The 22,577-nt window shown below is 36.3% G+C and overlaps 2 protein-coding genes across 2 annotated transcripts in view; one reads left to right on the top strand and one right to left on the bottom strand.

Annotated features, from left to right (window-relative positions):
• Positions 1-1,095: 1,095 nt before the first annotated feature.
• On the top strand, positions 1,096-2,662 carry LOC117315312 (complement C1q-like protein 3). The gene is made up of 2 exons (XM_033869460.1): positions 1,096-1,180; positions 2,280-2,662. Exons 1-2 carry the CDS (start codon positions 1,096-1,098, stop codon positions 2,660-2,662), a joined length of 468 nt encoding a protein of 155 aa, XP_033725351.1.
• Positions 2,663-9,484: 6,822 nt separating this feature from the next.
• The window catches only part of LOC117315311 (uracil-DNA glycosylase-like), a 34,558-nt gene continuing 21,465 nt past the window's right edge, over positions 9,485-22,577 (bottom strand). Inside the window, exons 6-8 of the mRNA XM_033869459.1 lie at positions 18,152-18,330; positions 10,404-10,827; positions 9,485-9,574 (exon numbers count right to left, since the gene is read on the bottom strand). Coding sequence (XP_033725350.1) covers positions 9,555-9,574; positions 10,404-10,827; positions 18,152-18,330 — 623 coding nt within the window. The 3' untranslated portion in view covers positions 9,485-9,554. The remainder of the gene's footprint in view (positions 9,575-10,403; positions 10,828-18,151; positions 18,331-22,577) is intronic.

The following is a 22,577-nucleotide window of genomic DNA, read 5'->3' as shown; positions in this document are numbered from 1 at the left end:
CTCAGACCTCTCAGCATCTGTAACAGCTCGCCTTCCCCCTCTTTTCTTCGCAGGGGGCGGCGACAAGGCCACCCTTGATCCTTTTCGCCTGGTACCTTTTCCTCTCGGCATCGTGACAGTCCAAATTGTCCAAATTAAAATTCCTGCACACTCGTGCTTGTTCAAAATGAAAATGACCGGAAGTTAAATTTGCCTACTGGGAAATGCTATACAATGCTTTATCAAGCGGGATAACTCTAAGATACAGAGGTCTAGCTTAAATCTACTAAGGGGAACAACTCCTCCGGCCTTATACTAACACATATTAAACTTCCATAATGGCTTCAATAAATTTGATTACCGTATACTTCGGTAATCAGTAATACTTTAAAGGATAAACACCAATGTATTGGTCTCATGTCAAAGAATCAATGTGTTATATCCGTCGCCCAAAATGCATGTTAATATTATCTAAGTAAGCTGACATATAGCACACTGTCAGGTTTACATGTGTTTTGTTATATCTGATATGGTAAGCGAAGCCCAATATAATGTAAAATATTTTTTGAGGAAGTAAATACCTAGTCGCGTTAAACCCTATTCAAGATACTACACCGGTTTTACACAGGTAAAACTGTTTCTACACATACTTTGTTATACGAGGAAGCTGATATATCACAAATGCTTTTCGTTGATTGATTGTAACATATTTATTGTCCTAAAGGACAAATACCCGGTTGTTAAGTGTCAAGTGCTAAGGAGCTCCTTCCTATATCTAACGTTGCTGCTGGTAGTTGTGTGATCTGTATTGCTACGTCGTTGTGTAGTGGTGTGGTGTTATATATAGTAGCTATGCATATGTATTTTATATTATATATACTACTAATTAGCGATACTGCCACGCAGCCTCTAATAAACAGAGATGATTCGCTACTCCGGAGGTGTCCTGGCGTCGACCATCAGTTTTTACAGATTCTACGCATCGAAAACTCGGATTTACGGAAACAGCTGTCGGTCTACGACAGTAAGTTACGAAACTTCCAACAACAGATGGAATACTTGCAGACAATACTTCACGATTTAAGTTATAAATATGAAACGCTCAACGCCGTGTTCATGGAAACTGGAACGCCAAAACTGCCTGATGTTTCCCCAGATCAACCCAGGGATCCAGGAACAACAGTCGGAGAGCCAAATACAGGTTATTAAGTATTGAATATGAAATTGACAGCTATATATAGATTTACGTTGCCCAAAGGCGTATTTTGACATTACATGAATGTTAATATGAAAATAAAAATCCTGTTACCATACCTATGGCGATAATATACTAATATCTTAACAAGTAAACATGTGTCTTACAAGTACCAATGTGTATTTATGACAAAGAAGACCTTTCTCATATCAGTCCTGTGAGAAAATTGATGCAACTTATTAGTGATCATAGCAATTTGCACTGGCTGTAGTGCATAAACACACTTCCTGTGATTTGAAAATGCTTACATATATTTGCATTGAATGCAAACATAATGAGCTTTGGTCGTTCCGTCGGGCATGCTATGTGATTTCCAAATGCATTAGGCATTGATGATGGAACTGTCTGGTGGAAGCTGTTATTGTGCATGTCTTTCTTTATCGGGAGGAACAGTATGTTTCTATACATGTTGCTATACTCTGTTGATATTTCTGTTGACATCTAAGTGAAAATATTAAAGTTTGATCCTCTGATGTACATCAATCTCTAGATCGCCAAACCGTTTACTTGATTGGCGTTGAACTTGGTTGCCGCTCATCTGTGGTCGTCATAAGAAATGCATAAATTTAGCGATTGGTTTCTTTTCCCGTCATTATAATCGAAAAAAAAAAGTTGTGTAGCTTTGATTTTGATATGACAGGGGTGAAGAGAACGATAATAAATTATGTATGTTGGCGCATTAGACCGATCGTGTTAAAACAGTATTGGACTAAAGAAAATACGACCAAGTACGTGACATTCTTACATTTGAAAATCTTGAACTACATTTTTCTCGCATTTATTTCTATTACGTTTTTGTCCCTTGTTATTTATTCTTATCTAAGTTACATCGTTGCAAGTCCATGCACCGGAACCTTAATTGTTACTGTGTACTTACATAATAAAATAGGAGGGCATGCTAGACACAATATATAATATTTACGATAATATGTTTCGGAAGCGAAAGCGTCTTGCTGTTCCAAACCACCTTCCTCTTTTTAACGCATTTACGTAAGTATTACTAATCTTCTGTCCTTCTTAATAACTTATTTTCTGTCCATTACAGAACAGCGTCCACCAATTGCGTTCTATGCTGCCGTGAGCGTGGATACAGAAACAAATCCAGTTGTATTTGATAAAGTTTATCTAAACGAAGGTGGTTGCTATGACAACACAACCGGTGAATTCACGTGTAGTGTCAGTGGCGTGTACCACATCACGTGGTCTGTGGAGACGTTCGGAGAAGAGGATGTCGGTACTATATTGGATGTCAACGGAAAGGAGTTCGGATACACTTGGACGGATTCACAGGATCAACAGTATGATACAAGTACAAGTGTAGCAATATTGAGACTCAACGCTGGTGACGTCGTTAAGGTTACACTTCAATCAGGGTCAAAGGTCGACGCCCGTCAATCTGTGTTCACGGGTCATTTCCTCTTTCGATAGATAGTACAACCTGAGAAACGAGGGGGTCATGAAGCAGTCTGAAAATCTGAATTTAACATTGTTAACATATATATATGGGGCAAAAAAGTAATTCAAACAGTGTAAACAATAAGGTGTATTGTTTACACAGTGTATTGTTTACACTGTTTGAATTACTTCTTTGTCCAATATAATCATTACAAGTAAATTGTTTCCTCCATACATTTATGTGAGGATCCAGTGTTATCTGGATTATACTGTTCATATTACTTCTTTGACCCTTATATATATATATATATATATAACTGAAAGAAGAATTGTTCAATATACTGTTAGAGTGTACTTAAGTAAATAGTTCCTTGAATGTTCGTGTCATCGTAAGCTAATATGTACGAGATATGATTCTCGAAACGTCTTTGCTCCTCAACATAAACAAATATCAGCTGATCAAAGACATCAAAGCATCAACTAACGACACCGTAATTTCATCAAACAAACACACAGTTAAGAAATTAAATATTACATATTTAAACGTCACCTGTCTCAAAAACGTTAATAAGCACGTAACATTTACACTAGGCCTACTGGAAGCCTACGACTCCGTACAAGTTTAGATTTAAATTTGTTATAGAAAAGAATGTGAACACATGTCTGGGTTGACGATGAATACTGATCCTGGAAAGCATTAAGTATGGTCATAATAGAACAACTGTAACCTCCAATGTCACTTTTAATATAACATAATATTAAAAAGTCCTGGTCCTGACGGGAAAATGTAATACAACTCACTTATAAATATAATGCAACTAAAGCCTGGAGTTGAACGAGTAAGCGGCGTGAAGTCCCCGGTGATATTCCATCCGGTCCATTCAGTGATAATACCCGATGAGTTCCGGATGACGTTTTTCTATAGTTTTCCTTTATTTATGCGGACAAGACGACCAAACTAAGCGCGTTTATAATTTCTATTCCGTATAAACTTCATACGGCATTTTTTACGGACCTGTTGATGTTAATGCAGGCTTTAAAAGACATCATCGAGATGACTCGCGCAAAACAAATATAAAACCAGTTGATCTGTATGCCGTCCCGGTCCATCTGTTCAACCGTGCTAAACTGAAAGGAAACACCTGGCCTTGCGTCATCAAAACAGGCAGCCTATTTATAGGAAATTACCCCAGTCGAGTGGAAAAATACTGAGAAGGTCGAAAAAATAGGCCATTTTCAAAACAATATTGTGCCCGTTCTGCTAATGATATCGAAAAACTAAACGGACTGTTTTCTTCAGGAAGCATTTATCTCTTTGTATGACCATTGTATATATCTGTGGATTTTTTTCTGAATTTTGAGGGCGATTTAAACAGAGCCTCTCGGTCAAAATGTCGTTTTGGCATGTTTGGCCCAAAATATCTCACAAAAACGATTTTCCACAGGGATACCAGATACACCCAGACCTAGATCGAGCCGAGTTTTACAATGGCTCAAAGTATCAACCGAATTGTATGTGTCAATTTTTCTGTCCTCAAATCGCTATTATATCCGGCAAAATAGGCGAATTAGCTCGTATTATCATTACGTTCCGTAAGGAACGATAACTCTAATGAGTTATCGCCCCTCACTACACTTCATTCTTTATTTTGTTTAGCATTTCTGCCTTCTCCGATTCTGTTTTGTTTATCGTTTCCGCATTGTCAGTTTCTGTTTTGTTTAGCATTTCTGCCTTCTCAGATTCTGTTTCGTTTATCTTTTTACGCCTTGTCAGTTTCTATTTTGTTTAGCGTTTCTGCCTTGTAAGTTTCTGTTTTATCTTTTCGTTTCCACTTTGTCAGTTTCTGTTTTGATTATCGTTACCGCCTTGTCAGTTAAATTTCTGTTTTGCTTATCGTTTCCGCCTTCTTAGTTTCTGTTTTGTTTAGCATTTCTGCCTTGCCACTTGCTGTTTTATTTAGCGTTTCTGCCTTCTCACGTTCTGCTTTGTTTATCGTTTCCGCATTGTCACTTTCTGTTTTGTTTATCGTTTCTGTCTTGTCAGTTTTTGTTTTGTTTATCGTTTCCGCCTTGTCAGTTTCTGTTTTGTTTATCGTTTCTGCCTTGTCTGTTTCTGTTTTGTTTATCGCTTCCGCCTAGTCAGATTCTGTTTTGTTTATTGTGTCCGCCTTATCAGTTAAATTTCTGTTTTGCTTATCGTTTCCGCCTTCTTAGTTTCTGTTTTGTTTAGCATTTCTGCCTTGCCCCTTGCTGTTTTATTTAGCGTTTCTGCCTTCTCACGTTCTGCTTTGTTTATCGTTTCCGCATTGTCACTTTCTGTTTTGTTTATCGTTTCTGTCTTGTCAGTTTCTGTTTTGTTTATCGTTTCCGCCTTGTCAGTTTCTGTTTTGTTTATCGTTTCTACCTTGTCTGTTTCTGTTTTGTTTATCGTTTCCGCCTAGTCAGATTCTGTTTTGTTTATTGTGTCCGCCTTGTCAGTTAAATTTCTGTTTTGTTTAGCGTTTCCGCCTTGTTAGTTTCTGTTTTGTTTAGCATTTCTGCCTTGTCACTTGCTGTTTTAATTAGCGTTTCTGCCTTCTCACTTTCTGTTTTGTTTATCGTTTCCGACTTGTCACTTTCTGTTTTGTTTATCGTTTCCGCCTTGTCAGTTTCTGTTTTGTTTAGCGTTTCTGCCTTGTCAGTTTCTGTTTTGTTTATCGTTTCCGCCTTGTCAGTTTCTGTTTTGTTTATCGTTTCCGCCTTGTCAGTTTCTGTTTTGTTTAGCGTTTCTGCTTTCATCAGTTTCTGTTTTGTTTATCGTTTTCGCCTTGTCAGTTTCTGTTTTGTTCAGCGTTTCTGCCTCGTCACTTTCTGTTTTGTTTAGCGTTTCTGTCTTGTCAGTTTCTGTTTTGTTTATCATTTCCGCCTTGTCAGTTTCTATTTTGTTTAGCATTTCTGCCTTCTCAGATTCTGTTTTGTTTATCGTTTCCGCCTTCTCAGATTATGTTTTGTTTATCGTTTCCGCATTGTCAGTTTCTGTTTTGTTAAGCATTTCTGCCTTCTCAGATTCTGATTTGTTTATCGTTTTACGCCTTGTCAGTTTCTGTTTTGTTTAGCGATTCTGCCTTGTAAGTTTCTGTTTTATCTATCGTTTCCCCTTTGTCAGTTTCTGTTTTGTTTATCGTTACCGCCTTGTCAGTTAAATTTCTGTTTTGTTTCGCGTTTCCGCCTTGTTCGTTTCTGTTTTGTTTAGCATTTCTGCCTTGCCACTTGCTGTTTTATTTAGCGTTTCTGCCTTCTCACGCTCTGCTTTGTTTATCGTTTCCGCCTTGTCACTTTCTGTTTTGTTTATCGTTTCTGTCTTGTCAGTTTTTGTTTTGTTTATCGTTTCCGCCTTGTCAGTTTCTGTTTTGTTTGGCGTTTCTGCCTTGTCAGGTTCTGTTTTTTTTTTTTATCGTTTTAAGCCTTGTCAGTTTCTGTTTTGTTAAGCGTTTCTGCCTTGTCAGTTTCTGTTTTGTTTATCGTTTCCGCCTTGTCAGTTTCTGTTTTGTTTATCGTTTCTGCCTTGTCAGTTAAATTTCTGTTTTGTTTAGCGTTTCCGCCTTGTCAGTTTCTGTTTGTTTAGCATTTCTGCCTTGTCAGTTTCTGTTTTGTTAAGCGTTTCCGCCTTGTCAGTTTCTGTTTTGTTTATCGTTTCCGCCTTGTCAGTTTCTGTTTTGTTTATCGTTTCCGCCTTGTCAGTTAAATTTCTGTTTTGTTTATCGTTTTCGCCTTGTCAGTTAAACTTCTGTTTTGTTTAGCGTTTCCGCCTTGTCACTTGCTGTTTTATTTAGCGTTTTTGCATTCTTACTTTCTGTTTTGTTTATCGTTTCCGCCGTATCCCTTTCTGTTTTGTTTATCGTTTCCGCCTTATCCCTTTCTGTTTTGTTTACTTAAACTGTTAAAGGAAATCCAGAATACCCTATTCCCTTTTTGCTTAAACTCTTTAATTAAATCCAGTCAACACCATTTCCTTCTTCAAACTACCTAAGTAAATCCAGTCAACACCATTTCCTTCTTCAAACTACCTTAGAAAATCCAGTCAACACCATTTCCTTCTTCAAACTACCTAAGTAAATCCAGTCAACACCATTTCCTTCTTTACTTTTACTACTGTTTAGTAACTGAAAACATGTATTGATCCATAAAGTTCATTCTTCCTAAAATAACATATCATTTTAAGAACGTAGATGTGGCGCATGTATTCCTGTTTTTATTTGTAATGTAAACATGTGATTATGTTGTTTGATGAATAAAAAGATACAATGTAAGCTACGGCTCTTTCTGGCGAGGCGATTTGATGACGTAGATCGAGAGTTCAAAGCCCGGTCAGGGCACGAGTCATAACGTTGTTTTTCCTTAAAATTTCCATAGAAATGGGGATATCTCTATTGGGGCCGTAGATATTAACCGGGTATATTTTCAAATCACTCTGTATTTCTAAATTGACTTTTAGATATTTTCTGTCATTAGTAGTAAATGAAGATTTTTTTTGTGTCCAAATCATCATTCATTAAAATGCAAACACCTCTCGAATCTCGGCTGCTATGGCCGAATAAACATTCAAATTCCCTTTGAGGTAATATTATTTTTAAATTGTTATCCCGAAGACACTATAACAAGTGTATTTTTTATGAGACGGTTAATTACATCCCGAAGACACTATAACGAGTGTATTTTTGTCTGAGACGGTTAAATACATCCCGAAGACACTATAACGACTGTATATTTGTCTGAGACGGTTAAATACATCCCGAAGACACTATAACGAGTGTCTTTTTGTCTGAGACGGTTCAATACATCCCGAAGACACTATAACGAGTGTCTTTTGTCTGAGACGGTTAAATACATCCCGAAGACACTATAACGAGTGTATTTTTGTCTGAGACAGTTAAATACATCCCGAAGACACTATAACGAGTGTCTTTTTGTCTGAGACGGTTAAATACATCCCGAAGACACTATAACGAGTGTCTTTTTGTCTGAGACGGTTAAATACATCCCGAAGACACTATAACGAGTGTCTTTTTGTCTGAGACGGTTAAATACATCCCGAAGACACTATAACGAGTTTCTTTTTGTCTGAGACGGTTAAATACATCCCGAAGACACTATAACGAGTGTATATTTGTCTGAGACGGTTAAATACATCACTAATAGCAGAGATATCTGCAGTTAAGACTCATTATGATAACATTGTCGAATCCTATATTGTGATTTGTTATCGATACTTCAGATCAAAATAAAATTTTTGTGTTGTATTGTTGAACGTACTTCCTATCAGCATGGGTCATTTATGGACGGCCTTCTCCGTTTGTTACATGCACACGTGTAGTTTATGTATGCATTGATTATGGTAAGCCAATTTCTCATTTATTCACGGAGCAACGTTGATCCAGGCATTACCCAAATTATATATATATGATATGTTATATACTTTATTAGATATATTATATCTTTTATGAGATATCTTATATATTTTTTATAAGATATCTTATAAAAGATATAAGATATCTTATATACTATATAATTTGATATAATTTGGTAAAATACTGGATCAGTATTGCTCCGCGAATATATGACAACTTGGCTTGCCATAATTAATACATGTCCCAGGTGGGGTGTGGTCATGGTTGTCTCCCTTTTATAGTGATGACAACTTTAATGTTACCTCACTGAAGCATACATGTACCTATATTGATGAAGTCACACCCACCAAAAGAAAAGACACATCACATTCTAACCTCGTTATCCCACCATCTTTGCTAACCAAAGGTTCTTTATTTGGTTTTCAAACTTGACATATTTAGCCTCGTGTTTAACTTCCCTCCTCAGCAGCACAGTTGTGTAACTTTTGTTACGTGATAATAAAAGAAAGATGAAAACCAGCAGCTAAATTCAAAGCACAATTTAATGATATATTCAAAGCTAAGCAAGTTACAGAGATAATTCACAATAATAATTAAGTGGTGTACAAGGTTGTGTATTAAATCAACACTGTTAATTACTTATCTTATAACAACTGTCCTTGAGTAATCCTTTCCTATTCGTTTCTCCAGAATTAAGAATGATTATAAATCCTACAGTTCAGTTAATAATCCAACACAAATAATAAAGCCCCCTCCCCCCTTAAAACTTATTAATCAGTTCTCATTATCAGGCCATTGATAAAACAGAATTCATATAGCTCTTCTTGACAATATTAAACCAGTTCTGAATAACAATTTCTTTCTATTGCTATTGATACCATATTGCCAAATGTTTCAAGTGCATTAACCATCAATCTCTTTTCTGAAATTCTTTAACATTCTTCTTGTAAACAATCACTTGTCAATGGACACCTGTACATAAAACATTAAATCTTCTAGAATGTTCCAGGTAGACCTATTACATATCAGGTCGTAAGAGTTATTTCCCTTGAGTATACTATATACGTACACCTTACATTTCTGTATGGATAGTCTTCCTTGATCAATAGTACATGTCTATATAACACTTTTCACTATTAAAACTTTAAATTAAACCAACAGTGAACACCAATGTCTTTCAATTTGTCGTCATTTACATTAAGAATATAAACACACACACACACACACACACCCACACACACACACACACAAAAACCAAACAAAAAACGTACAATAAAAAAACAACAACAACACACACACACACACAAAAAAAAAACCGGAAAAAAACGGACATTTGGTACAAATGAACTCGGCGCTTCCATAGCTATTTTCACTCACACGGACTTGCAATGAATTTTGAATTTCAGAAAGGGAAAATAAACTAAGAGAACTTCTCTCTAAAGTTGATGATCACAAAGGTTTTTTTTTCAAACTGTTTCTCTCGCAGTACTCTGCTGGCTCCCAAGTGGAGGGTGGGACCCAACATTTCGTTGCCGGGGTTAAGAAAGTGGATTCGATGCTGAAATGGAAATAATATGTTATTATAAATGAGAGAGGTAGTCAACAGTAATTATTTCAAATTACATTTAATCAACTAATTATCGTACATCTGGAAGTATAGTGCATATTTGAAAAAAAGGATAAGTGGAAAACTCGACTGCGCACTATATCAGATACAAACATTTGTCGGCTAGATACATTGATGTCATGAAAGTAATTCGAGATTTGGTAATTCCTTGAAATCATATATCTATTAATCTACAGCAATTATAGGAAATTGTCTTGGTCGTTATTTAATCAGTTTGTCAATACGAAAACTTGATATTTTCTTACAATTTCACCAGGTTTCAGGTTTCACAGTTTTAATTACTTTTGTCCTTGATGCACATTCATCATGCAGTTTGATTTCTTTTCAATAATTTAACCCGAAGTCGTGTGTGTGTGTGTGTGTGTGTGTGTGTGTGTGTGTGTGTGTGTGGAGGGGGGGGGGGGGGGGGGGCAGCATTTTAAATGCATTAATATATAAATACTTATTACCGGTTAGATTTTAATAAGATATAACAAAAGAGTTCCAAGTGGGATCTTGGCGCCAACCACCTCATAAACAGTCTAAATTTAAATTGACACAGCTAGGGACCAACGAGAACCTACACATGAAGTTTGAGGAATATCCTTGCTGTGCTTTTCATGAAATAGCAACAAGGATCTGATAATGATGGGCTAATAATACTAATAATAAACATGCACCCCTCCCCCGGTTTTTTCCTGTATGGGACTAAAGAAACGAAGCAAAAACAACATGTCCCAAAACACTTGGTGATATGTTCCAGGCTCAATTAATCACTTACGCGCAATGATACCTGTGTTGGGCTTCACAGGCCCGCCAATAGACAACCCAGTCCAGTCAATAGACAGCCAACTCCAGTCAACAGGCAGCCTATACAAGCCAGTATTACACTCATCCAAGCCAACAGGCCGATAAAGAGGCAGCCGATCCCAGTTTATCTGCAGCCGACTCCAGTGAAATCGCTCATTGCAGCCACTATAATCCCAATCCCTCAGAACAGGCGATCTGTCTATAGGCAGCCTTTTCCAATCGATAGGCAGCGTATTCTTGGGAGTAGGAAGCCAATTCCAGTCAATAGGGGTCTTGTTGTGAAATCTTAAGTGTTCATTACATTTGGAGAAGTGTTTGCAGCCCAGGAATCCCCCATCAGTAGCGTTACGTCTAGCCATAGGATGGGAACGTTTCAGAATAAGATGGTCCCGGTACTGAAATTGAATTTATATTTTATCATTGATAGACGTTAGTTAGGTTTGGAATCGGTTGGAAAATCGTCAACAGTAATTATTTCAACTTATTACCATAAATCTGCAAGTATAGGGCATATTTAAAAAGTTAAGTGGAAACAACTCGACTGCGCACTATATCAGATACAAACATTTGTCGGCCAGATACATGGATGTACGGAAGAGCATTAGGGCCATGAAGCAAAAAAAAAATTCATTTTTTCGTGTTAATAACTCGAAATTTTGACTTAGTAACTCGAAATTTCGAGACAATAACTCGAAATTTCGACTTACTAACTCGAAATTTCGAGATTATAACTCGAAATTTCGACTTAATAATTCGAAATTTGGACTTAATAACTCGAAATTTCGACTTAATAATTCGAAATTTCGAGATAATTACTTGAAATTTCGAGATAATAATTTTAGTTATGGAGATTGGTAATGCACTAGATTTAGTGAACAAACATGTTTCTCTTAATGTCACACTACTGTAAATATCATGTTTTTGTCTGACAAATAGGACATGATATTAAGAGGAATGCACTGTATCTTTATACGGAAGAGCATTAGGGCCATGAAGCAAAAATATTCGAAATTTTATTTCCTTAAAACTATACATTTATTTAGCAGCAATTAAAAGACAGTTGACAGTTTTTAATCAGTTTGTCAATGTGAAAACTTGAAATTGTCTCCCCATTCCTCAATGGCATGTTTCACAGTTTTCATTTCGTTTGTCTATGTTGCACATTCATCATTCAATTTTTGTTTGCTTTTAAATAAACTTGCATTAATAATCTAACCCCAACTTGAAATTGAAGCTTGATCAGAGATAGAAATTAAGGTATTCTGTCAGTATTCAATGATCAGTTCAGAGGAAATGAAAATATTCCTTTTCAAATACTGGTAGATTAGTGCACGTTTAAATTAGGATTTGAATTGATTAACAATTATTGGTTACATTTGAATCAAATGTTTATTTGAAATATGCAAGTCAACGGATTTCAAGCTTCATTCTCCCTACTAGTTACCGCTTTAACAAATGAAACAGCTATTAATATTAAAGTTTTTGAATCAATGATTCATCATTTATGAACTAAATTTACCTCAGCAATTATCAAAGGAATGAAAATGATTTACACATTTGAAAAAATACTTAGAATAACTCTGTCTAGAAATTACCGCTATGTACACTTTATAGGGTAGACCAATGTGCCCGTTAACAAAACACCGGTGCACAAGTATAGCAGTGTTTACACATCTGCACTAGACACATTTGAACAAGGCTGAATTCGATAATTATAACTAGTGTTTACTTGCTTTAACAGTAGACTGTGATATGATAAATTTCAATGGACTGTCAAAGCTTTAATTTTAAAAATCGCTCTTATCTCACTAAACACACAGCCAGGTATATATATTCATTCCAGCCGCCAGGGAAACCAGTACCATGAATACCCTTTACTAGTTGGAAGCTCCATTTCATTGATGTATATGCATATACTTTATTTTGTACAGATTGTCAGTAAACCATGCATATGTATAAGCCATTTGTTGCAGTTACAAACTATGTTCTTGATAACTGGAGTAATATAGCTTTTGTTCTTTGTCATACTGGCTGGTGATATATCACTACAATTGTACTTGTATCGTTATACAACAACCAGTTTCTGAGAAAGACAAACCATAGGGACCAATACAACAGTACATTTCTGTACGGGGGTGATTCCGAGGGAATCAATCTGCCAGATGCAGACACTACTTATAAATTGGATTAATATAACTTTACATACTGCTTCAACTGTAACAGTTGTGCTATAGGGAGGCTAGTAAATGGCTATGGTGTACACACCTTATTAGATGGTAGCCACACACATTGATAGAAAAAATCGTACATGAATATGGTCATATTGTCCTTATTAGAGATCAATGTTAAAAGATTTTCAAATGTAAAAAGATCAATCGCCACAATGGTAAATGTCATTTGTGTAACGATCACAGTCGATTACTAAAATACGAGATAGAGCATTTTACAAGTTCACCTGGCTATCTACAATCAAACGGAAAGTCGGAGAATGCGGTCAAAACAACAAAGCGAATAATGAGCAAGACACTCCACAGACCCCAATATTGCACTCCTTGAATGGAGAAATACACCCAAAGAGGGTATAGGCACATCACCCGCCCAACGACTCATTGGAAGACGAATAAAGACACTTTTGCCCACGCTTTCAAGGAAATTAGAGCCGAAGATTGTACAAAACACGAGAGAAAGACTTCTAAAGAGGAAAGGAAAAGAGACATACCATTATGATCAGAAGGCACGGAAAGCTGACTAACTAAAGAAATAATCTGTGAAAGGGATGATGTTGAATCACTACCAATGTCCTGTAATGTGAGTGCTGATTAAGTACAGATTACTCAGTCTTCTAGTCAGCAGAAAACACCACCTGGAGTAAAGGTGGACCCCACATCATATGTGTCTCAACAGGCACAGCCTGATGTTAAGTTGGCAGGTCCAATAACTCCTGCGAAAATGACGAGCCGGGACGAAGTGTCATGCCAGCAAGGTTCAAGGATTACCAGATGTGAGGATCCTGATGTGCCAAGATGTTTTTAATAAATTTGCGCCAATTCATTTATTTTTCTAGTCTAGTTAGGTAGTCAGTAGTTTCTAGTTGTTGAAATTTTGCTATAGTTTAAATATAGTTACTTATTCTACTCATCATGCCAGGAAACTGTGTTAAAATAACGATATGTTATAAATGGCACAATCGCGAAGTGTTTAAAAGACTGTTTAAACGTGAATGGATAACTTCTATTTGAAGAGAGGGATGTAACAATAATTCAATAATGAACACTACCCATCTAACATCATATGGAATGATGAGCTACTCCCTATGACACTAGGTGGCGTTGTTGTAGTATCTAAGATGGCGACCTAATACACATGTGAAACGAAGACTCGGTGTATGTTATCTGTTATCAAGACGTTACCAAACGTTACAATTTGCACCAGAAGAAAGAGCCTTAGCTTACTCATTAAGCCAAGTCTAATTAAAAGTGTATTGCTTTCTGAATTTTTTTTCTAGAATTCGGAGATGTACTGACAAAACACACCGGATATAACAATATTTATCATCAGATTTCTTACCAAAAGAACGAATTGGCCTGTGTCGCTCACTTGATACTACATCAATTATAAACAGGTTTATCTAGGTCATTCCTGCAGATTCTAAACTTCAATCAAATATCAGAGTAGTATAGGTTTATTAATGTCAATAAAGTTTCCTTAATTCCTACATGCTATTGGCCTCCTATCAAATCTCTGAGTCGGCTATCTAGTTTGTTTTTATTTTCTATTAATTCTAATTGTTTAAAGACATAAAGCTAAGTTTACCCCTGTGGCTTGAATGTAGGCCTAGGTTATTTAACTGAACAAACATCCCAGCATGCTACAGACCAAATATCAGCTCCCTTCGGCCTTGATTATCAAGAAGATTTTTAAAGACTTTAGTCCTACTTGACCCCTATGACCCTGAAAGTATGTCAGAATAATCCAAGCATGCCACAGGCCAAATATCAACTCTCTCTGACTCTTGGTTATTGAAAAGTCGTTAAGAGATCTCAGCCTATTTGATCCCTGGTACCTTGAATGTCGGTCAAAGTCATTCATTTGAACAAACTTGGTATCGCTTCAACCAAGAATGCTAAAGGCCCAATACAATATCTCTGTGACTCTTGATTTTTGAGAATTCGTTAAAAGATTTCAGCCTATTTGACCCATGTGACCTTGAATGTCGGTCAAGGTCAATCATTTGAACACTATTGGTAGCCCTTTACCCCAGCATGCTACTGCAGACTTAATAATAACTCCTTTGACCTTTTGATTTTGTAGAAGATATATCAAGGTTGTAGCCTATTTGACCCCTTTGACATTGAATGTAAGGCAAGGTCATTCGTAGTAACAAATTTGAAAGCCCTTCATGCCTGCATGCTTCGACCCAATATCAACTCCTTGGGCAGCAGTTTACTTAGAACAAATCGTTTAAAGATTTTAGTCAATTTGTCCGCTTTGATTTTGAGTGTAGGTCAAGGTCATTCATTTAAACGAACACCCTTCATCTTTCACCAATATCAGATTTCTGTGTTTCATGGACGGCCGGCCGGACGGACGGACGGACGGACGGACGGACGGACAGACGACGGAACGACGGACGGACGCCGCACCACGGCATATGCTCACTTGTATTTGAGTAGGTGAGCCAAAAAATTCAACACTGAAATTGATAGTTATCTCTAGAAACAGTAAGGTTTCCAAAACTAAAAGTAGTCAATGAAATTATTCTGAAAGAGGACTTAAAATGATTCAAGTTAAAGCCTTGATGGATTCATTATACGATTATTTACAACATCAAGAACATGGCGAATGATTTTGAATTCTATCATTGAAAAAACCCTTCTTGCTAACTGTGGATCAGAATGTATTATTTTCTGTCATAATAAGTGGGTTTTTTTAAATGTATTTAAAGCATATTATCATAGATATTCAGACATAAAATCCATCTCGAGCATGCCTGTATGGCATAAAGAAAAGAAATCAAGTCTCTAATAGTAGTGTTTCTATTCTTCTTTTTTTTAAAATAAGAAATGGTACAGAAAGGGAATTATTGCAGATAATAACAACTTTAAAAAGATCATGATAATTTACTTAGTTTTCAGGTTTTCAGTGAGATATATGGTGTTTTAGCAAACTTCTTATAATATCAAGGTATTTAAACAGCTATCAAGGAACTTTGCTCTCAATATGGTTTCGATCCATCCAATGATAGATAATCTATCCATTCCAAAGATAAAGATATTATTTTTTTTGTAATATAATTAGTAAAATTGATATATAATGTGCAACTGGTAGAAAGAATGGGAGGAACATTTTGATTAAGATGATATTGACTGGAATATAATTATTAAGTTCCGTTTTCTGTTACCAAAAACACTAAATTACCATTGTTTTTATTTAGTAACACCAATTCATATGTAGCTAAATGCGGGTTAAACATAAGTCCTACATGCAATTTTTGGAAAACTGGAATTGAAATAATGAAGAACGCATTATGGACTGATGGTGGGAAAGAACAAATTTTGCTCCAAGGATTTGTGAAATGATATGTTTAGCACTTTTGAATTTAATAAAAAATCAGATAGGAAAGCTGACAATGTGATACTCTTAACCATCAACCAATACATGTATAGATCCAAAAAAAGTTTTTTTTAAATAATAAAAAAAAATTGTATCTCACACAAAAACTTATTGCCAGAGGTAAGGGAGACAGTTATTTCAAACAATGGGTTAAATAGGAAAGACTTCTTGGAGTTTTTTAAAAGCAACAATCAGGGAAAACACTCTAATCTCATTTCCATCGACTGAACTTATTCTTTCTTTGTAAAATATTTCTTTTAGTTCTCATTATATTAAAGCTTAAAAAGAGCAAAACTGATTTTTTTCCGTTTTATAATGTGTTTCTAATGTCATGTAATAATATGTTAAAGCCACATACTCCCGAAAAACCTAAAATTCTAGTTGCACACGTGCATTAATGGCAATCCAAGATGTTCATTCACGCTCTCCCAACATTTAATTGACCACTGGCCCGGACGCTTGACCGGGGGTGTCCTTGAGACATCAGTGTATAAGAATAACTCGCCGTATTTATATTTATAGCGAGATTTGTCATGGAGCCGAGAACGAGGCTATAACAACGTACACTGCACATAAACTACACACATGTCCGTTGTTTACATATCGAGCATACGTGAGGGGCCGCGGTGGCCGAGTGGTTAAGGTGTCCCGACACTTCAACACTAGCCCTCCACCTCTGGGTTGCGAGTTCGAAACCTACGTGGGGCAGTTGCCGGGTACTGACCGTAGGCCGATGGTTTTTCTCCGGGTACTCCGGCTTTCCTCCACCTCCAAAACCTGGCACGTCCTTAAATGACCCTGGCTGTTAATAGGACGTTAAACAAAAACAAACCAAGCATACGTGAACTTTGCCTAATAATACTTTCATTTGAACATATTAACAGAATATTCGCGTAATACTCAGGTAACTGAACAGAATAAACAAACATAGTTAACATTTAAATCCTTAATTTTAGAATGAAGTAATATGCATACAACAAAACATTGGTAAAATCTTAGATCGGTGAATTTGACAACGTTCAAAAGCTAACCAGTAATCCAATAGACGTCCAGAAAATCGGAATTCGAGTCTATTCCTTATACTTCTCCCGTTTAGTTCCAACGAATAATTTCCTTTCCTAAGGAAATACTCTGTTTTTTCGATTCCACACACGTTTGTGTCTTTTCTTTGACAGAATCTGTCTGCGTTTTGGCAGTTCCACGCTTGCGGCGTTCCGCCATTTAGTATGGACTGTAAAACCTGCCGTTACATTGTGGGACTCATTTTCAGAGGAACTTGGTCCCGCAGCCACAGTTATTATTTTTGGGAATTCCCCGTATACTTTCATCAATTCACATTTTCTTTCAGTTTCTGATTCACGATAATCTGTTAGGTATGTATCAAGTCCGAAAACTGTAAAAAGCTCAAAATGTAAACATTGATATATGTTTCTTCGGGAGTATGTGGCTTTAAAGTTTCGAAAAAAATGTAACAGCTAGTTAGTGACCTAGATCTTGAGTCGATTAATCTGTAACTCACACTTTTCTGGGATATCTTTTTTTTTTTTTTTTTTTGGGGAGGGGGGGGGGGGGGGGGGGGGGGGGGTTGTTGTTTTTGTGTGAAGTAAAATAATACTAGACGGACACTGGACAACAAACGCCTATACTACGGCAAAGGCTAGCTTAACCTTTGGCATATGAGCTAACAATCATTTACAGTACCTTTGGATTGTGGAATTATTATTTTCTCATCTCAACTGGTTTAAAAATGTCCCCTTTTGTTGAGCTTTTCTTCCCCACGACATAAACACCAGTCCCGTAAAGATTTAAGGTCTTTTAATAAATGAGAAGAAATTATTTGAGTTCTTACTTAATAATGAATCTTAGGATATAAAGTATGGGTGAAGGTTATTTCTTTTTGCAAACACTGTCATGATTTATATCAGCACCCTACATCTAGCTTCTTGGCCTCTTGGTTCACCTGAAGAATGTTTCCGCTTGAAGCTGGACAGACACTGGACAACAGACGCCCATACTACGGCATCGGCTAACCTAACCTTCTGGCAGATGAACTAACATTCACTTACAGTACCTGAGGACGGTAGAATTCTTATTTTATCGGCTTACCGGGTATATTAAGCCTGTCTTTTGTTGAGCTTCATTTCCCCACAACATAAACACCAGCCCCGTGCAGTTGCGGCTGAGATATAATATGACAGCGTCTGTGAATATTTTCCAACCCTGGCGGTGATGAGATTCAGGTACGCCGTGTTGCACTGTGAGACAGGTGTTCAATAAAAGGACACCTAAAACAGATAAGTGATTCCGTAAAAGTAAAGTAATAGACAGCACCATTCCGAAATATGCTTGATATACTAGTCACTACATATAACTGACGTGTCAGCGGGGGCCTCGAAATGTGTCATAACCTGTATGTATCAGGAGTGTTACACTGGCATTTGTTTACGACTTACTACAGCTGCAAATGTACACATTACTACATATGTACTATATTTCATATATATAATATTATATAATTTTCATATCATGAGACTATGGCGAAGGAAATCGATCAAGGGGTTTGAACGATAACAAAGCCTTGCTACCTTATCTGTATACATATAGATATGTATTTATCCTGCAACTGTCACCGCATTTATGGAATACACCTTCCGTATATACTTTTGCTGTATACGACAGTTACGGAAAACAGCTGTGTTTTGGAATCTTAGCACGTGCGTCAATTCGACTGACCTATTTCAAAGTGAAACAATGTTTTAAAGGCGAACATATTTCTGTCATTTTTGACACCGTTTCACTTCAAAATGATTATTTTTGATGATTACTTTTTGTATTGTTGCAGGATCAATAGAATACATGGCCAGTGTCTTAAAATATAAGCTGTATTTAAAGTGGGTCGCCAAGGCTTGCCACTTTTGTCTTTCTTTATCCTCGCCAAAATACAGCTTATATTTTAAGACACTGACCATGTATGTTCTATATATATTTGCTTGGCTTGCCTCTCACCTTGCTACTTCAAAGTCGACTTACATACAATAAATGTAAATAGATGCAAATATTTACCTATGGCGGTATGGGCCTAAAATAGAAACATATAAGCTATTCACACTAGTCCCTGTGTTACTGTATTTTACCTGTGTGCAGATGACATTTAGAAGACTATCTTGTAGAATGATTATCATCAAATCCTGGACATTGTTTGAATTTGTCAAATAATTTTCTATAATACTTTTAGCAATAAGTTGAAATAAGTTTAAAGATAATGAAAAAAATTAACTACATGTACATGGTTCTCCACCCCAAAATAATTGAATTTAACTGAGTGCGACACAATAAATACATATTAGTTCAAAAACTTTTAGCATGAAAAGATATTTCAAATTTTACTAAATGTAATTGCCACAGGCGCTCGCATAGAAAATGTTATTTTATCACATTTTTACCAGTGAAATATCAAAAATTATTCATTCTTTAAAAGTGATAGTTAAAAATATCGTGAAAAATATCACTTTTGCTGATTTGACCAATCAAATTAATGATTAGAAAATACCAAAATAATTGACCAATCAGAAAGCCCGACATATATCACTGGGAGACACGAATGTACTAGTTTTTTCATATTTTCTACTAATTCTAAAATTTTCACCAATTTTACCAAAAAAGATCTAATTTAACCCAACCCAGTCCATTTTTTCAGCAACGTATCTAATTATGAATTGTCATGGCTAATTTTCGACGGTCAAAGCTAGTTCTGTGAATCATATCCAATTTAACATGACCACCGTCTAATTCTATCGAGCTATCTAGAAATCATGAACTTTACACTATTTATTTCATGACTATCTAAAAGTTTCTTACATCGACGATTTCTCATAGAATATGACGAGATTTCCCCCGACATTCTAGAAATGTCCGACAGGGTCTATTTTGTTCTCCACTGACGCTAATTCTGCTCTTCGAATCTAATATTGACGGAGCAATCCAGTTTTCGTGAAAATCGTCTAATATTAAACGTCATGACGTATATTGCGAGTTTCGCCTCGGGCGGTTCTGTCGCGCGGCAATACCAGCACTGCCAGCCGTAGACTACTTTACCTGGACAGCAGCCATCCGTGACCATCGAGTCCCGCGGCTAGCCTCGACTTGGGAGCGTTCCCCGTGAAGCGGTCCTACCATAATCACCTATACGGTGTCGGTACCAACTCGAATTAAGTGTTCAAGCTATAAATATGCGATACATACACGATAAGATACATACATTATGTATATCACATGATGTATATCTATATTTCTGATATCACATACGATACATTCACTTTTTTTGCAGATTGTTCCAGTTAAATTTTCATTAAATGTGCTGCATGTACATCAATATCATAAGACAGCTGAAAAAATAAAAGTATTACATTCACAATACGACGATAACATATTTATTGTTATTCAATTGAGGCAAATTTTGTATCAATAACCGATTAAGTTGCGTACTTACCGTACGTTTAAATCTGTTTTTACCCCAGAATCATATATATATACTGTTGTAAATTTTAAGCATAGGCAAACGTTAGCCAAGTTCCGTTGTGGTAATTTGAAATTGAAAATAGAGACAGGCCGGTATTCTCGTCCTCCCTTAGCATTACATGAGAGGAAATGTATTTTATGTCAGTCAGGATTAGTAGAAGACGAGCGCCATTTTTTAATTGACTGTGAGTTTTATTCAGATATTAGGCGAATTTTATTTAGTGAAGCAAGCAATTATTGTCCAAACTTTTTAGAATTAAACCCATATGAACAATTTCATTATCTTATGACAAGTGATGATCTTCAGCCTATTTTAGCTTCTTCACTCTATCTGATGTATCGCAGAAGATCCTGTTTTACCTATATTTAACAGAACTTTTTACTATATTGCGTCTCATAAGTCTGGATGTGAATATAATTTTAATGCAACTTGTAAAGTGTTTATGACTTCTACTGTATTTTATATATCTGTAATATTGACACGTGACACGTTAATAAAATATTTTGTATTGTATTGTATTGTATTGTATTAATAAAAGAAAGAATATTGTATCGAAAACCTCTTGTCATCCACTTCACAAGGACACCTGGACAGTTGTTGATTACAAGGCCTGGGGCATTTCTAAATTGAACCTGCTGGTTGGCTTCCTGCCTTAGGCGAGAGCACAGGTAAATCCCCGCCCCCTTTTTGGGATGAACTATAAGCTGGTTCTGTATTTAACATGACAAGTATATTAGTCCTACAATATAAGACTTCGAAGGTACAAACGTTATCTTTTGCGTTTATTGTCGGGTATCAACATTTTTGTTATTTGCCGAACCTCTAAGTACATCTTCTTTGGAACAGATGCCTGCATCAGAGACCTATATATCCACTATATACGTCCCTTGTTATATATATTGTAATTACCAATGGGTTACAGTATCCGAGCTCTAATATATACAAGTTTACTAATAACAAAATTTGAAACTGTATGTATCACATCGATGAGATTAGAGACTTGTGATATACAAGTCTCTGATGAGATATAGAAAAACAACTAAACTATAAATCCTATATCCTAAATCCTATACAGGTAATAATTAATAACGTGCATCTTTCAATGAGTCGTCTTTTCACGTAACGGTGTTACAAAGCCGATATCCGTGTTTACCCAATACAAGTGTTCATGATGTTAATTACCGATCATAAATTTATTACATGTATTTGAGATTGATTAATTATGGTATCACGTACTGTATGTTTGTGCGTAAATTCTTGCTAATTACGAAATAGCAATATGTGATCCTATAAAAGTTGCCGTCTGTAAAATAACTATAATAGATATTGTACGTCAAGTTGATAAAAGCAAGACCAGGCTATACTATAAAATCCTTTAATACTGTAAAGTTTAAAAAGGTCGTAGAGAAAAAGTAATGTACCGTTATAAAAACAAAAGTTACACTTTGTAACACAGGTAAACATCCGGGGCTATGACCTGGCAGCGGTCGCTATGACTACGCACAGTGTCAAGCAATAGTCTGTACAGCTGTCGACACGGGTGACTTGCCCCGACATTTTTTCTCCTCGTGGTGAAAAAATCGTCCGGATTATTGCGGGAAATTTACTAATGAAAAGTACGTTCCGTTCCCAAAATGGGCTTCCAGAATCGGAATCCGAATTTCCTGACTGGTGAGTACAAATAACGTTACGGAAATCCGTTCCCGTGCATTTCCGTCCGGACTGCGAGTTTTCCGGACTATCGGCGTCCGGATTATCGCGGGTCCACTGTACACTGAATGGTCAACAAATGATAAACGTTCTGCCTGATGAGAGTCGCCGAGCGATGTGTGCGACATCATAGGGATTCCATTAGTTCTGTTTCTAAATAATAAGACAATTTAGGCAAACTTGCTATAGAAATGCAAGATATTTAAATATGTTTTCTTACATATTCCTTGTTGGAATCATGTATAAAGTAAAAATGTAATTTACCTAAATATACAAGCAAATATAGTTTAAACATATTTTTTA

This window comes from Pecten maximus, chromosome 17 (assembly GCF_902652985.1).
Source record: "Pecten maximus chromosome 17, xPecMax1.1, whole genome shotgun sequence".
Classification (NCBI taxonomy): domain Eukaryota; kingdom Metazoa; phylum Mollusca; class Bivalvia; order Pectinida; family Pectinidae; genus Pecten; species Pecten maximus.
The sequence above is the reverse complement of the archived record's forward strand: the minus strand, read 5'-3'. Positions and strand labels throughout refer to the sequence as shown.

Bases quoted from the DNA above. Each gene is read 5' to 3' on its own strand.
- LOC117315312 (XM_033869460.1), top strand. From the start codon at position 1,096: ATGGAAACTGGAACGCCAAAACTGCCTGATGTTTCCCCAGATCAACCC. The intron at 1,181-2,279 runs GTTATTAAGTAT...TGTCCATTACAG, and splicing joins AGTCGGAGAGCCAAATACAG to AACAGCGTCCACCAATTGCG.